Source organism: Pan paniscus, chromosome 20, assembly GCF_029289425.2.
Source record: "Pan paniscus chromosome 20, NHGRI_mPanPan1-v2.0_pri, whole genome shotgun sequence".
NCBI classification, from domain to species: Eukaryota; Metazoa; Chordata; class Mammalia; order Primates; family Hominidae; genus Pan; species Pan paniscus.
In genome coordinates, this window is record NC_073269.2 from 42,200,604 (window position 1) to 42,217,894 (window position 17,291).

General features: G+C 45.5%; 1 protein-coding gene across 5 annotated transcripts in view; it reads right to left on the minus strand.

The window, feature by feature from the left end:
• The window catches only part of ZNF565 (zinc finger protein 565), an 80,080-nt gene that overhangs the window by 16,657 nt on the left and 46,132 nt on the right, over positions 1-17,291 (minus strand). For 3 of the 5 annotated variants that reach the window (XM_063600196.1, XM_003816130.5, XM_008969117.6), the window contains one exon: positions 5,936-6,009. The exons of the other annotated variants lie outside the window; for them this stretch is intronic. In XM_063600196.1, coding sequence (XP_063456266.1) covers positions 5,936-6,009 — 74 coding nt within the window. The remainder of the gene's footprint in view (positions 1-5,935; positions 6,010-17,291) is intronic. 5 annotated transcript variants of the gene reach the window in all.

The following is a 17,291-nucleotide window of genomic DNA, read 5'->3' on the forward strand; positions in this document are numbered from 1 at the left end:
CCTCCTGGGTTCAAGCAATTCTTCTGCTTCAGCCTCCTGAGTAGCTGGGATTACAGGTGTGTGCCGCCACACTTGGCTAATTTTTATATTTTTAGTAGAGATGGGGTTTCACCATGTTAGTCAATCTTGAACTCCTGACCTCATGATACGCCCACCTTGGCCTCCCAAAGTGTTGGGATGCACCCAGCCTAATTTTGATTTTTAATATTTTGTTTGGTAGAGACAGAATCTCACTATGTTACCCAGGCTGGCCTCAAACTCCTGGTCTCAAGTGATCCTCCTGCCTCAGCCTCCCAAAGCACTGGGATTACAGGCCTGAGCCACTGCACTCAGCCAAGGACATTGGAGGAGATGAAGAAGGGTACTGGAGGAAGGAGGTAATGAAGCATGACAGAATCTACAGCTGCAGGCCTGTGGCATGAAGGAAGTATAATAAGCACAGTTATATGACTAGAGGTCTATATATTCTTGAGCATTCCTGTGGCTACAGATAAAACTATCTGCAGACAGCAGGACACTTCTATCTTCCATGGTCTGGGAATGATCAGGAAAGAGCTAAGTGGGGTCCCATAAATAAGCGAAATAGTGAAATACACAAAACACACAGCAAACCTGGGCCTGGCAAATCTAATGTCTTTCAAAAATGAGTCCAGGCTGGGCGTGGTGGCTTATGCCTGTAATCCCAGCACTTTGGGAGGCTGAGACGGGTTGATCACTTGAGGCCAGGAGTTCAAGACCAGCCTGCCAGCTGGGCACGGTGGTAATTCCAGCACTTTGGGAGGCTGAGGTGGGTGAATCACCTGAGGTCAGGAGTTCGAGAACAGCCTGGCCAACATGGCGAAATCCTGTCTCTACTAAATACAAAAAATTAGCTGCGCGTGGTGGCAGGTGCCTGTAATCCAGGTACTTGAGGGGCTGAGGCAGGAGAATTGCTTGAACCCGGGAGGCAGAGGTTGCAGTGTGCTGAGTTTGTGCCACCACACTCTAGCCTGGGCAACAAGAGTGAAACTCTGTTTAAAAAAAAAAAAAAGAAGTCCAGCCTGGTCAACATGGCAAAACCCTGTCTCTACTAAAACTACAAAAAATTAACCAGGCGTGGTACTGCACACCTGTAATCCCAGCTACTTGGGAGGCTGAGGCAAGATAATAACTTGAAACCCGGAGGCAGAGGTTGCAGTGAGCTGAGATTGTGCCACTGCACTCCAGCCTGGGTGACAGAGCGAGACTCTGTCTCAAAAACAACAACAACAACAACAACAACAAAACCCCCAAAAAAGAAATTAGCTGGGCATGATGGTGCGTGCCTGTAGTCCCAGCTACTAGGGAGGCTGAGGCAGGAGAATCGCTTGAACCTGCGAGGTGGAGGTTGCAGTGAGCTGAGATTGCGCCACTGCACTCCAGCCTGGGCGACAGAGCAAGACCCCATCTCAAAAACATATAAATAAATAAATAAGAATGAAAGAAGGAAGAGAGAAGGAAGTTAGAAAGGAGGGCAGGCAGGCAGAAAGACAGAGACTGTTATTGGTTGCATAATATCGTATGTTATGTCTTGTAAGATACGTCGATTCCATTATTTTCGTGCACTTAGCTTAATTAAGATGTGTATGTTAAAGTGGCTTATATCTAAAAGAGAGGCAATAACAAATGCTAGTGAAGACGTCAACAGAAGGGAACCCTTGTACACTTTTTTGGGAATGTAAATCAGTAAAATCACTATGCAGAACAATTTGGAGGTTCCTCAAAAAACTAAAAATGGAGCTACCTTGTGGTCCAGCGATACCACTGCTGGGTATCTACCCAAAAGAAAGGAAATCAGTAGGCCAGGCATGGTGGCTCACGCCTGTAATCTCATCACTTTGGGAGGCCAAGGCAGGCAGATCACCTGAGGTCAAGAGTTCGAGACCAGCCTGGCCAACATGGTGAAACCCCACTTCTACTAAAAATACAAAAAATTAGCTGGGCGTGGTAGCGTGCGCCTGTAATCCCAGCTACTTGGGAGGCTGAGGCAGGAGAATCGCTTGAACCCGGGAGGCAGAGGTTGCACCACTGCCAGCATGGGCAACAAGAATGAAATTCCGTTTAAAAAAAAAAAAAGAAAGAAAGAAAGGAAATCAGTATATCGAAGAGATATCTGCACTCCATGTTTGCTGCAGCACTGTCCACAATAGCCAAGATTTGGAATCAACCCAAGTGTCTGTCAACAGATGAATGGATAAAGAAAATGTGGTACATATACACAATAGAGTACTATTTAGCCACAAAAAGAATGAGATCTGGTCATCTGCAACATGAATGGAACTGGAGGTTATTATGCTGCATGAAGTAAGCCAGGCACAGAGAGACAAATTGCATGTTCTCACTTATTTGTGGATCTAAAAATCAAAACAATTCAACTCATGGTCATAGAGAGTAGAAGGATGATTACTGAAGGCTGGGAAGGGTAGAGGGAGGCTGAGTGGGAGGTGGGGATGGTTAATGGGTACAAAAAATAGAAAGAATAAGACCTACTATTTGATAGCACAACAGGGTGACTATAGTCAATAAGAACTTAATTGTACATTTTTTTTTTGAGATGGAGTTTTGCTTTGTCATCCAGGCTGGAGTGCAGTGGCATGATCTCGGCTCACTGCAACCTCTGCTCTGGGATTCAAGTCATTCTCCTGCCTCAGTCTCCAGAGTAGCTGGGATTATAGGCGCCCACCACCACGCCCAGCTAATTTTTGTATTTTTTAGTAGAGATGGGGTTTCCTCATGTTGGCCAGGCTGGTCTTGAACTCCTGATCTCAAGTGATCCACCTGCCTTGGCCTCCCAAAGTGCTGGGATTACAGGCGTGAGCCACCATGCCCAGCCTAAATGTACATTTTAAAATAAAGAGTGTAACTGGATTGTTTGTAACTCAAAGGATAAATGCTTGAGGGGTTGGATACCCCATTCTTCATGATGTGCTTATTTCACACTGCATGCCTGTATCACAACATCTCATGTACTCCATAAATATATATACCATGTACTGACAAAAATTAAAAATTAAAAAAATTTAAAAACACAAGATGTGTAAAATCTTCAGGGTTTATTATACGCTTGCTAATATTCACATTCCTTCACTGTCCACTTTTCCTTGCTCCTGAAACCAGAAAGCTGACGGAGGGTATACCTGAGTTACATAAATGTGGCCCACAACCAACACATATGTTCAACCTCAAAATGGACCATTTTATGGTTATTCATCTCTCATACATATCCTTGCAAGACTGAAGAGTGTTCCGTCACTGAAGTTCCCAATCACAGCCCCCTTCCTAAAGGTCTCACAAAACAGATGTTACCACATACAGAGACCAACACCAATCACTACAACTCCTACCATGTCTATGTGGAGAGAGAAGGCTGTGGGCTTCTATTGCAAACACCCTGATAATGGGTAAAACATAACACCCTTTTAAATGAATTTCTTTCTTTCTCTTTTTTTTTTTTTTTTTTTTTTTTTGAGACAGGGTCTAACTCTGTCACCCAGGCTGCAGTGCAGTGGCGTGATCTCGGCTCACTGCACTTCTGCCTCCCAGGCTCAAGAGATTCTCCTGTCTGAGCCTCCTGAGTAGCTGGGACTACAGGTGGCATGCCACTGCACCTGGCTAACTTTCGTATATACATATCTTTTGTAGAGAGAGGGTTTTCCCATGTTGTGCAGGCTGGTCTTGTACTCCCGAGCTCAGGTAATTCACCTGCCTTGGCCTCCCAAAGTGCTGGGATTACAGGCGTGAGCCACCATGCCTAACTTTGTGTTTTAAAATTTAAATTTAAATTTTTGTTTGTAGAGATGGGGTCTCACCCCAGCTGGTCTTGAACTCCTGGTCTCAAGCGATCCTCCTACCTCAGCCTCCCAAAGTGCTGAAATTACAGGGTGAGCCACTGGGCCTGGCCAGAACTTTTCTTAATGATGGTTATACCTATCAACATTTTCCCACCTTAGAAATTAAAAGAAAGAAATATAATTTTTTTTTTTTGAGACAGAGTCTCATTCTATCAGCCAGTCTGGAGTGCAGTGATGCAATCTTGGCTCACTGCAACCTCTGCCTCCCAGGTTCAAGCGATTCTCGTGCCTCAGTCTCCTGAGCAGCTGGAATTATAGACATGCGCCATCATGCCCGGCTAATTTTTGTATTTTCAGTACAGACAGAGTTTCATCATGTTGGTCAGGCTGGTCTCGAACTCCTGACCTCAGGTGATCTGTCTGCCTCAGCCTCCCAAAGTGCTGGGATTACAGGTATCAGACACTGCATCCAGCCGAGAAATTTTAAAAATATTTTAACAACAAATAAACCTGTTACCTGTTAATATCAGTAACATACATTTTATGAAACATAACTCTATTGTCAAAATCAAAAAATTTAGTGGTATTGTTTTACATTTTTGTAAATATCTTTAATGACTGGCCAACTAAAAGAAAGTTGGATTTTTTTTTTTTTTGAGATGGAGTCTCACTCTGTCACCCAGGCTGGAGTGCAGTGGCGTAATCTCGGCTCACTGCAACCTCTGCCTCCTAGGTTCAAGCGATTCTCCTGCCTCAGCCTCCCGAGTAGCTGGGACTATAGACACCTGCCACTGCACCCAGCTAATTTCTGTATTTTTAGTAGAGACGGGGTTTCACCATGTTGGCCAGGATGGTCTTGATCTCTTGACCTCGTGATCCACTCGCCTCAGCCTCCCAAAGTGCTGGGATTACAGGCAGGAGCCACCACACCCAGCCTATGTATATATTTTCTGAGACAGAGTCTCGCTGTGTCGCCCAAGCCGGAGTGCAGTGGCGTGATCTCTGCTTATGACAACCTCGGCCTCCTAGGTTAAAGTGATTCTCCTACCTCAGCCTCTCAAGTAGCTGGGATTATAGGCACCCACCACCACTGCACCCAGCCATATAAATATATATATATTTGACGGTATTAAGTGTCTTGTGACTTTTTAAAGAGGGAGTGACATTTAAAAATAGAATAAAGAATAAAGCAGTGGCTCATGCCTGTAATCCCAGTACTAGGAGGCTAACCGATTGAGCCCCGGAGTTTGAGACCAGTCTGGGCAACACAGTGAGACCTGGTCTCTACAAAAACTTAAAAAATTAGCTGGTAGTGGTGGCATGTGGCTCTGGTCCTAGCTACTTGGGAGGCTGAGGTGGGAGGATTGCTTGAGCCCAGGAGATTGAGGCTGCAGTGAGCCATGACTGCACCACTGTGCTCCAGTCTGGGTGACAGAGCGAGACCCTGTCTCAAAAAACGAAACAAAACAAAAACACAGAAAAAAGAAACCACCCAAGACAATGGAAAAGATGAAACTACTTTATTTCATCTTTGGCCCCATTCAACCACAGTTATGATAAGGGAGACTCTCATATTTCTCTCAAGAGAAGGTATTTCTACTGTACTGGTGCTCTGCTAAGAGCATTTATTTATTTATTTATTTAGACAGAGTCTCGCTCTGTCTCCCAGGGTGGAGTGCAGTGGGGAAATCTTGGCTCCCTACAACCTCCATCTCCTGGGTTCAAACGATTCTCCTGCCTCAGCCTCCTGAGTAGCTGGGACTACAGGTGTGTGGTACCATGCCCAGCTAATTTTTGTATTTTTAGTAGAGACGGGGTTTCACCATGTTGTCCAGGCTGGTCTCGAACTCCTGGCCTCAAGCGATCCGCCCACCTCAGCCTCCTAAAGTGCTGAGATTACAGGCATGTGCCACCACGCCCAGCCTATGCTCTGCTAAGAGGACTACAGACACGTGGACAGTGCTGGAGAGGAGATGGCCACCGAGGGACTTGGGCACCATTACTCATCTCCTGGAATGGACCAACTGTGAGAAGGATACAGGGAAGTTCCAGGATAAAGAACACAGTGTCCATATAATCTGGCAGGAAGACAGATCATTCTAAGGATCGAAGGAATTTCAACATACCTGGGCCATGGCTTTTAGAACTATTTGACCTGCTCTGATTTCTCTGGATTCTTCTCTTGGACAAGTGCAGAGTCCTGAAAAAGCAAAATGGGGGGAGATGGGGTAACCTCTGATAAACCGAGCTTGCCTCAGCACTCCCAAATAGATGAGCTTAAAAGAATTGTACTTCCAATGTCTCGGATCTGCTTCTCCCACCTCTCCATGTCCTACCACACAAGAACTAACATTAAGAACTACAGAGTTGGCCAGGCATGGTGGCTCACGCCTGTAATCCCAGCACCTTGGGAGGCTGAGGCACAAGAATTGCTTAAACCTGAAAGGTAGAGGTTGCAGTGAGCCAAGACTGCACCACTGCCCTCCAGCCTGGGCGACAGAGCGAGACTCGATCTCAAAACAAACAAACAAAAAACAAAACAACAACAACAACAAACTGCAGAGTTAAGAAAACCCAGTCCCTTCCTAAAAAGTAAGGAACCCAAAAGCAGAAAAATGGTTTCAAGGCAGATGTGCTCCAGCACTGACACAGAACCCAGGCACCACCAAGGGAGGGATTACAGCTGACACAGTCCCCCATCTTAGTGATGCTAAACTTGGCCCTAGATGGGGCCTAGAAGGCTCCCACCTGCTCCAAATTAGAGCAAGGATCTTACGACTCAGACTCACTCACTTGACCCCTAAGGATGAGGTCAGCACCATCAGGCTAGGAACACAGACCATCTATGCAGGCCAAATCTTGAGTAAAAGACATCCCTAAACGAAGTCTTCTAGCTTCTCTGGGCTCAACAGGCAAAACCTCCTGGGCATCTCACTGGCTCCACTTCCTCCTTCCAAGTCCAAAATGGGACTACACCATGCATACCATAGGCTCTGTCAATGTCTCCAGCCCCAGCTATACTCACCAGACAGGAGCAAGAAAGCCTCAGTAATACAGGCATCTTGCTTGTATACCCACACATCCAGAGTACTGCCCTCCGTGGGAACTCAATTTCTAGAAGCCTCTTGGCCCAGCACTCTTTATTTCTCATCTGAGCCCTCCCTACTGCTTTCATTCTTTTTTAAAACTAGACAGCTGGGCGCGGTGGCTCACACCTGCAATCCCAGCACTTTGGGAGGCCAAGGCGGGTGGATCACCTGAGGTCGGGAGTTCGAGACCAGCCTAACCAACGTGGAGAAACCCCATCTCAACTAAAAGTACAAAAAATTAGCGGGGCGTGATGGCGCATTCCTGTAATCCCAGCTACTCGGGAGGCTGAGGCAGGAGAATCGCTTCAACCCGGGAGGCAGAGGTTGTGGTGAGCCAAGATCGCACCATTGCACTCCAGCCTAGGCAATAAAAACAAAACTCTGTCTCAAAAAAAAAAAAAAAAAGACAAGTACAGTAGTGAGAAGAGGGGGAAGAATAGAACAAGGAGTTCAATTCATAACTGACTGTGAACAATCAATGGAGATAACTCACTACCTTCTGACCATCTACTGCTTTTCTGCAGAACATCACTTCCCCATTGACTGTGAGGCTGGCAGTTGCTGAGTCCGAAGTCCTGTGAATGGTATACATCTCAAGGGAATGAGAAGTCAGAGTTTTAAGAAGGGTTCTTTTTTTCCTTTTGAGACAGGGTCTCACTCTGTTGCCCAGGCTGGAGTGCAGAGGTGTGATCTCAGCTCACCGCAACCTCTGCCTCCCAGGTTCAAGCGATTCTCCTGCCTCAACCTCACGAGTACCTAGGAGTACAGGCGCACGCCACTACGCCCGGCTGATTTTTTGTATTTTTAGTAGAGATGCGGTTTCACCATGTTGGCCAGGCTGGTCTTGAACTCCTCACCTCAGGTGATCCGCCCACCTTGGCCTCCCAAAGTGTTGGGGTTAGCAGGGTATGAGCTACCGTGCCTGGCCTAACAAGGGTATTAAATCTGATCTAATTAGAGGTCCAAGAAGCTTCCTGTAGGGGGTGTGTCAAAAGAAATACTTTTTTTTTTTTTTTTTGAAATGGGGTTTCACTCTGTCACCAAGGCTGGAGTGCAGTGGCACAATCTCGGATCACTGCAACCTCTGCCTCCCATACTCAAGCGATCCTCCCACCTCGGCCTCCCAAGTAGCTAGGACCATAGGCATGCGCCACCACGCCTGGCTAATTTTTGCATTTTTGGTACAGATTGGGTTTTGCCATGTTGGCCAGGCTGGTCTTGAACTCCTGAGCTCAACTGATCTGCCCACCTCGGCCTCCGAAAGTGCTGGGGTTACAGGTGTGAGCCACCGAGCCCAGCTAAGGAAGACTAACTTAATCAATGGGGATGGTGTCAAGAAAACTTTTCTGTAAAATGTAGAATAGGAATTGGGTTCTGAAACCTCAGGGAAGTTTAATAGGCAGAAAAGGGACAGAGAATATTGTGAGCAGAGTGAAATGCAGTGGCAAAAACACTGGACTGAAAGCAAATGGTGTATTTGGGAGACTAAGAATGATTTGGAAAGAGTTGTGTAGTTTGAAGAAAGGTCTAGACCAGTGCTGTCCAAAGAATGTTCTGTGATGATGGAAATCTTCAAATCTGTGCTATAAATATTGTAGTCATGGATGGCTATTGAGCATACAAAATGTGGCTAGTATGGCTGAGAAACTAAAGTTTTTATTTTATTTTAATTAATTTAATTTAAATTTAATTAGCTCTAGAATCTAGAGGCAGATAATGCTGGAGATGACATCAGGGGTCAGAAAATGAAGGTGTATAGGCCAGGTGTGGTGGCTCACGCCTGTCATCCCAGCACTTTGGGAGGCCGAGGTGGGCCGATCACCTGAGGTCAGGAGTTTGAGACCAGCCTGGCCAACATGGTGAAACCCCATCTCTACTAAAAATACAAAAATTAGCCAGGCATGGTGGTGCGTGCCGGTATCCAGCTACTTGGGAGGCTGAGGTGGGAGAACTGCTCGAACCTGGGAGGCGGAGGTTGCAGTGAGCCAAGATCACACCACTCCACTCCAGCCTGGGCCACAGAGTGAGATTCTGTCTCAAAAAAAAAGAAAAGAAAATGAAGATGTATGAATGAAAAAACCATGAGGGCAAGGACCAGTGGGTCTGATCATCACTCTAACCATCACTCTTGCCACAGTGTCTGGAGGACACAGGTGACCAATAAATACAGGCTGATGCATAAAAGTTAGGTTCTTTGGGAAGCTGAGGTGTGTCGATCGCTTAAGCTCAGGAATTTGAAACCACCCTGGGTAACATAGTGAGCCCTCATCTCTATTTTTAAAAAAAGGTAGGTTTTCAGCCGGGCACAGTGCCCAAGCCTGTAATCCCAGCACTTTGGGAGGCCGAGGCAGGTGGATTACCTGAAATCAGGAGTTTGAGACCAGCGTGGCCAACATGGTGAAACCGCGTCTCTACTAAAAATACAAAAATTAGCTGGCATGGTGGTGGGCGCTTATAATCCCAGCTACTCAGGAGGTTGAGGCAGGGAGAATTGCTTGAACTCAGGAGGCAGAGGTTGCAGTGAGCTGAGATCGCACCATTGCACTCCAGCCTGGGGAACAGAGTGAGACTCTCTCTCCAAAACAAAAAAGAAAGAAAAAGTAGGTTTTCACTTATTAATGAAATGGAAGGCAACCTAAGAATTTAAAGACAGAAGTGACAGGACCAATATGGCCAGGTTATTTTGGAGAGGTGTAACCTTGGAGTCAGAAAGATTGACTGAGAGGTACTTGTACTTTTTCAGGCACGAAGAGGGCCTGACCCAGGACATTGGCAGCAGAAAAGAGGAGGAGGGAGATGAATTCAAAATGTAGATGAGATTAAATCAACAGGCTCTGGCATCTGATAGATATGGAGGCAGAGAAAAGGAAGTCAGAATTCTTTCATATTTACTGGGCTCCTGTGTCAACTGGCACTGTTCTAGGAATGAGGAAAGAAAATAATTCAAGTCCCTGTCCCAGTTGATCTCACATTCCGTTTTTTTTTTTGTTTTTGTTTTTTTTTGAGACAAAATCTTGCTCTGTCACCCAGGCTGGAGTGCACTGACGAGCTCTCGGCTCACTGCAACTTCCACCTCCTGGGTTCAAGCAATTATTTTGCCTCAGCCTCCCAAGTAGCTGGAATTACAAGCGTGCACCATCATGCTCTGCTAATGTTTGTAACTTTTGTAGAGACGGGGTCTCGTCATGTTGGCCAGGCTGGTCTTCAACTCCTGCCTCAAGTGATCTGCCCACTTCAGCCTCCCAAAGTGCTGGGATTACAGGTGTGGGCCATTGTGTCTGGCTAGACCTCACATCCTATGGGAAGAGACAACCAACAAACACTGACATACGGAGATAGATGGGATTGAGGGCTGGGCACAGTAGCTCACTCCTGTCATCTCAGCACTTTGAGGGACCAAGGCAGGAGGATAACTTGAGGTCAGCAGCTCAAGACCAGCCTGGGCAGCAAAGTAAGACCCCCATCTCTACAAAAAATTTGAAGAAAAAAAAAAAAAGAAAAAAGATGAGATGTGAGTATTCAGGGTGGTATGGCCATAGACATGATATTGATATTCCTAATTATATGTCAGGTGGGGCCAGGCACAGTGGCTCATGCCTGTGATCCCAGCACTTTGGGAGGGTGAGGCACACGGATCACTTGAGGTCAGAAGTTCTAGACCAGCCTGGCCAACATGGTGAAATGCCGTCTCTACTAAAAATACAAAAAATTAGCTGGGTGTGGTGGCGCATGCCTGTAATCCCAGCTACTCAGGAGGCTGAGGTGAGAGAATCACTTGAACCCAGGAGGAAGAGGTTGTAGTGAGCTGATATTGTGCCACTGCACTCCAGCCTGGGCAACAGAGTGAGACTCTGTCACAAACAACAACAACAACAACAACATATGTATATATATATGTCAGGTGGCAAATGTCCTACAGATAAAAACAAAGAAGATTAAGGGGAGAGGGAGTTTTGGAGGAAGAGAGGGTGGTCTGAGAAGGTGACAGGTAAGCACAGCCTGAATGGATGAGTGAGAAATGCAGGTATCTGGGGAAGTGCACGCCTTGCACCAGGAGCGGCAATTGCAAGGGTCTGAAGGCAGGAGCAGGCTTTCCTCGATCAACAAGAGGAAGGAGACAAGGGCAGCTGGGATGGAACATGCGAGAGGAAGAGGGTCAGAGGGAGAGCCAGAAGCCAGATCACAAGGAGCTTGTAAGCCACTGTAAGAACTTTGGATTTTATTCTTAAGGAAAACAGGAAGATACGAAACTTTTAAAGCCAAGGAATGGCATAATCTGATTTATATTTAAAAGGGGCGGGGCACAGTGGCTCAGGCCTGTAATCCTGGCACTTTGGAAGGTCAAGGTGGGCGGGTCACCTGAGGCCAGGAGTTAGAGACCAGCCTGGTCAACAGAAGCCCTGTTTCTACTAAAAATACAAAAGTTAGCTGCGTATGGTGGTGAGCACCTGTAATCCTAGTTACTCGGGAGGCTGAGGCATGAGAATTGTTTGAAGCCAGGAGGCGGAGGTTGCGGTGAGCCAAGATCGTGCCACTGACACCAGCCTGGGTGTCAGCAACCCAGCAACCACGCTTGGCTAATTTTTTGTATTTTTAGTAGAGACAGGGTTTCACTGTGTTAGCCAGGACGGTCTCGATCTCCTGACCTCGTGATCTGCCCGCCTGAGCCTCCCAAAGTGCTGGGATTACAGGCGTGAGCCACCGCGCCCAGCCGACCCTATCCAAAATATTAACATGTGTGCGGAGTATATGATGGAGACACAGTTGGCAATGGAACAGTGAATTTAAAGAAAACTTCAATATCTAGGAAAGAAGATTAAATAAATAAGTAAACTATAGTGTATCCATACAGTGGAAACACTTTCACCATAAACAAAATGATACATATCTTTATTTGTTGATGTAATGACATAAAATAAATAACATTAGGTGAAAAACGTAGGTTACAAAACAGCAAGTGTAGTGTAATCCTATTCTTACAGGAAAAAAATATATATGTACACATGTATGCTTGTGTATATGCAGCATAGAACATAGACTAAAAAGGATTTTCAATTAAATTTTATATTTGTCTCTAGGTTATATAGTTATGGGGGATCTTTGTTTTTTTCTGTATTTTCAAGTTTTTCCCGAAAGTGCATGCGTACACGTGTGTGTGTGTGTGTTTGAGACCGGGTCTCACTTTGGTGGAGTGCAGTGGTGTGATCTCGGTTCACTGCAACATCCACCTCCCAGGTTCAAGCAATTCTCCTGCCTCAGCCTCCAGAGTAGCTGGGATTATAGGTGCGCACCACCATGCCTGACTAATTTTTGTAGTTTTAGTAGAGATGGGGTTTCACCATATTGGCCAGGCTGGTCTCGAACTCCTGGACTCAAGTGATCCACCCGCCTCTGCCTCCCAAAGTGTCAGGATTACAAGTGTGAGCCACTGTACCCGACAAGCATATATTCTATAACGATAAGTAATACAATTAATCCTCCTCAACAGGGGGGTGGGTTATAAAAGGAGCTATGAATGGAGTGATTCATGAATGGCAGTGAGGTGCCTTTGGGAACCTGCATACTGAAGGGGAGCTTGATTTTCTCTGTGCTAAAGCCTTTGGGGGCATGTCCTGGCTCACGCAGAGGAGGTGACCTTTCATAGGAAAGGCTTCCAGCTTCCTCAGTCCCCTCGCTCACTTGTGCACACGCTCCTTGTCAACCCTCTTTCCACAGTCCAGGGATGTCCTCCTTGCTCCAAAAAGAAATCACATCTAATTTACAGAAGCAACTTCCTATGTATAGAAAAAGAAATGGGTCGGCCGGGAGCAGTGGCTCACGCCTGTAATTCCAGCACTATGGGAGGCCAAAGTGGGCGGATCACGAGATCAAGAGATTGAGACCATCCTGGCCAACACGGTGAAACCCGGTTTCTACTAAAAATACAAAAATTAGCCAGGTGCAGTGGCGCATGCCTGTAGTCCCAGCTACCCGGGAGGCTGAGGCAGGAGAATCACTTGAACCCGGGAGGCAGGGGTTGCAGTGAGCTGAGATCATGCCACTGCACTCCAGCCTGGCGTGAGACTCCGCCTCAAAAAAACAAAACAAACAAACAACAACAAAAAGAAAAGAAAAGAAAAAGAAATGGGTCTTAGCCAGTGTGGAAGACATGACTAATGTTTCACCATTATCCAGTTTGGGGCACACAGAAAATGACATTTTCCAGCCCCTTGCACTTACGTAGGGCCATGCACTGCTCTAGCCAATGAAATCTCAGCTGAGGTGATGACTGTCACTTCATTTAGAGACAGACACCAGAAAGACTGCACAATTCTCCAATTTTTCTCTTCATGCATGTGGTGACCATCTGTTTTTCAAATGATGCAGCTAAGGGTGGAGGGCCTTCTTTGGTGTGGAACCCTGTCTCTGCTGATCCACACTGGACATGTACATGAGCAGAAATAAAATGTGACTCTGTAAGCCACTGAGATTCAGGGGTTGTTTGCCACCACAGCATAACTTAGCCTGTCCTAACCAGTACACAAATTAGGCTATACTTTGACTAGATAAAAATTCAGACTCAGATGCTTGGTCATTATGAGAAAGAGCAATTTTTAAAAAGAGGAAGCTTCAGAAATAAGAGCAGAGCTGTCCAATTCCAGCTCTATATGTCTCAAAGGGATTTTTCACAAACCCATAATGTGAAACAAAATGTGAATTATGAGTTACAGGACAATTTTTTTTTTTTTTTTTTTTTTTTTTTTTGGCAGGGCAGGGACAGGATCTCACTCTCACCCAGGCTGGAGGGCAGTGGCGCAATCACAGCTTCAGCCTCCTGGGCTAAGGTGATTCTCCCACTTCAGCCTCCCAAGTAGCTGAGACCACAGGCACGCCACTACACCTGGCTAATTTTAAAATTTTTTGTAAAGACAGGGTCTCAATATGTTGCCCAGTCTGGTCTTGAACTCCTGGCCTTAAGTGATCCTCCCACTTCAGCCTCCTAAAATGCTGGGATTGCAGGTGTGAGCCACTGTGCCCAGCCTACAAGTTGATTCTGACCCAGCAAAACCATGCTGTTTTAGAGCTCCAACATCAAAACTTTGTACAAATCCTTCTGGAAAGTTGAGCCATCTCTACACCACCTAGTAAAACTTGAAGCTACGTGCCTAAATGTTCCCTGTCTCTGCAATTCACAGACATTCTTTAGGGCCTGGGATCCCACATCACAAGGGCCTGGGCTCAGGGGCTGAGAGAAGTTGGCCAAGTTATGGGAGCTAGACAGGTACAGGAATCTCCATCTTAACCTTAGTAATCTCTTCCTGAAAAAGCAACCACTCTGAGTAAAAACTCTAACAAAAGCCTTTTTCCCAATGTTTTTATTATTTATTTTTTTGAGGTAGGGTCTAATTCTGTCACTCAGGCTGGAGTGCAGTGGCATGATCACAGCTCATTGCAACCTTGACCTCCCAGACTCAAGAGATTCTCCTACCTCAGCCTCCCAAATAGCTGGGACTACAGGTGTGCATCACCGCGTCTGGCTAGTTTTTAATTTTTTGTAGAGATGGGGTTTCGTCATATTGCCCAGGCTGGTCTCAAACTCCTGGGCTCAAACAATTTTCCCACCTCGACCTCCCAAAGTGCTGGGATTACAGGCGTAATCACTTACGCCTGTAATTTACCCTAAAATGGTAAATTCTTTGTTATGTTTATTTAACCATAAAACCAAGAAAGTAACATTATTGGTTACTGAAATAGGTAAGTGGGAACTGGGTAGAAAGAACAAAGAACCGGGGCCGGGCGCAGTGGCTCACACCTACAATCCCAGCACTTTGGGAGGCCAAGGCGGTCGGCAACTTAGTGAAAGCCCATTTCTACAAAAACACAAAAATTAGCTGGGCATGATGGTGGATGCCTGTAATCCCAGCTACTCGGGAGGCTGACGTGGGAAAATTGCTTGAACCCGAGAGGTGGAGGTTGCTGTGAGCCGAGATTGCGCCATTGCACTCTAGCCTGGGTGACAGAGTGGGACTCCGTCTCAAAACAAAAACAAAAACAAAAAACAAACAAACAAAAAACAATGGGCAATGGGATTGGGAGAGAAGAAATGATGGAGGAGTGACTCAGTAAATCCTTTTGTCTGATTCTGACTTTTAGAACAATGTGATTGTTTCACATACTCAGAAAAATCATTAAATTCAACCAGGATGTGAGGGGAACCCAAAATAAAATACAAACAGTAATAAATGAACAATCTATATTACACATAAATATTATGAATACAAAGGGTTTAGGGAAGAAAGTAGTTTTAGAAAACTGTATTTTCACTATATACTGTAAGACTAAAGACAAAAAGAACTGTATGGTACATGGAAGTCAGCAATTCTTAAATTACTTTTTACACAGGACTGAGCAAATATATTTATATATATTAATATATATAATGGTTAATAAATAAATTATATTATGGTTAATGTGAGCCACATTTTTCAATGTCAAAGAAAGGAGTTACAAAAAGGGAAATGGAGGCAAGACATGGTGGTTCACATCTATAATCCCAGAACTTTGGGATGCCGAGGAAGGAGAATCACCTGAGGCCAAGAGCTCAAGACCAGCCTGGGCAAATAGTGAGGCCCTTGTCTCTACAAAAAATCTTAAAATTATATTTAAAAAAAAGGAAATGGAGGCCAGGTGTGGTGGCTTATGCCCATAATCACAGCACTTTGGGAGGCGGAGGCAGGAGGATCACCTGAGGTCAGGAGTTTGAGACCAGCTTGACTATCATGACGAAAACCCATCTTTACTAAAAATACAAAAAAAATTAGCTGGGCGAGGTGGTGGGTGCCTGTAATCCCAGCTACTCAGGAGGCTGAGGCAGGAGAATTGCTTGAACCCGGGAGGTGGAGGTTGCAGTGAGCCGAGATGGCACCATTGCACTCCAGCCTGGGCAAGTAAAATTCTGTCTCAAAAAAAAAAAAAAAAGAAAGAAAAATCTGGAAATGGAGAGAAGGCTAGAATGAACCCTGTAGTGTTGCACTGAAATTGGAGATACTATATGAACTCATGAATTATTTGTATATACATACATATAAACATATTTCATAGCTGAGAGGACCTAGAAACAATAACATCTCAGAAGCAATGAAGATATCTAACCTTGGTTTCAAAAAATCATTTTTTTTTTTTTTCCTGAGACAGGCTCTTGTTTCATCACCCAGGCTGGAATGCAGTGGTGTAATCTTGGCTCGCTGCAACCTCCGCCTCCCGGGCTCAAGCAATCCTCCCGCCTCAACCTCCCGAGTAGCTGGGACTACAGGTACTCGCCACCACACCTGGCTGAAAAAAATCATTTTCGAATAAAAGGAACCAATGGTCCCCGGGAAATTTGTAGATTCCAGGACTGGGGCAGGGAAAGTACCACATCAACGTGGAACACCTTGCGGTGCCAGAAAATAAATAATAAAAATAGTAAATAAAGAGGCCACATTGAAAGGACACAGGAATCGACTTGAAGGGGCTCCCAGTGGCCAAATGTGTGATAATTTGAGCAAAAAAAAAAAAAAAATGATAGCAATGAATATATAACCTATAGAATAAAAGAGATTATAACCTATAGAAGAAATTCCAGTCTATACTTATAGAAATAATTCAGTAAATAAATAAATGGGAAAGAAGAAAAATATCTTTCTAACAGTAAGATTCTAATTAATAAGGCCAGGCGAGGTGGCTCACGCCTATAATCCCAGCATTTTGGGAGGCCAAGGTGGGCAGATCACCTGAGATCAGGAGTTCGAGACCAGCCTGTCCAACATGGTGAAATCCCATCTCTACTAAAAATACAATTATTAGCCGGGCGTGGTGGTGTGTGCCTGTAATCCCAGAAACTTGGGAGGCTGAGGCAGGAGAATCGCTTGAATCCAGGAGGCAGAGGCTGCAGTGAGCTGAGATCATGTCACTGCATTCCCAGCCTGGGCAACAAGAGCCAAACTCCAACTCACACACACACACAATTCTAATTAATAAACATAGAAGTGGCCGGGCGCGGTGGCTCACGCCTGTAAGCCCAGTACTTTGGGAGGCCAAGGTGGGTGGATCACGAGGTTAGGAGATCGAGACCATCCTGGCTAACACGGTGAAACCCCATCTCTACTAAAAATACAAAAAATTAGCCGGGCGTGGTGGTGGGCACCTGTAGTCCCAACTACTCGGGAGGCTGAGGCAGGAGAATCGCATGAACCAGGGAGGCGGAGCTTGAAGTGAGCCGAGCTCGCACCACTGCACTCCAGCCTGGGTGACAGAGCAAGACTCTGTCTCAAAAAAAACCAAAAAAAAAAAAAGAAGAAGAAAAAAATAAACATAGAAATGATGATGGAAACAAACCCCAAAACCCCACCATTTGACAAATAGCTGGTAACAA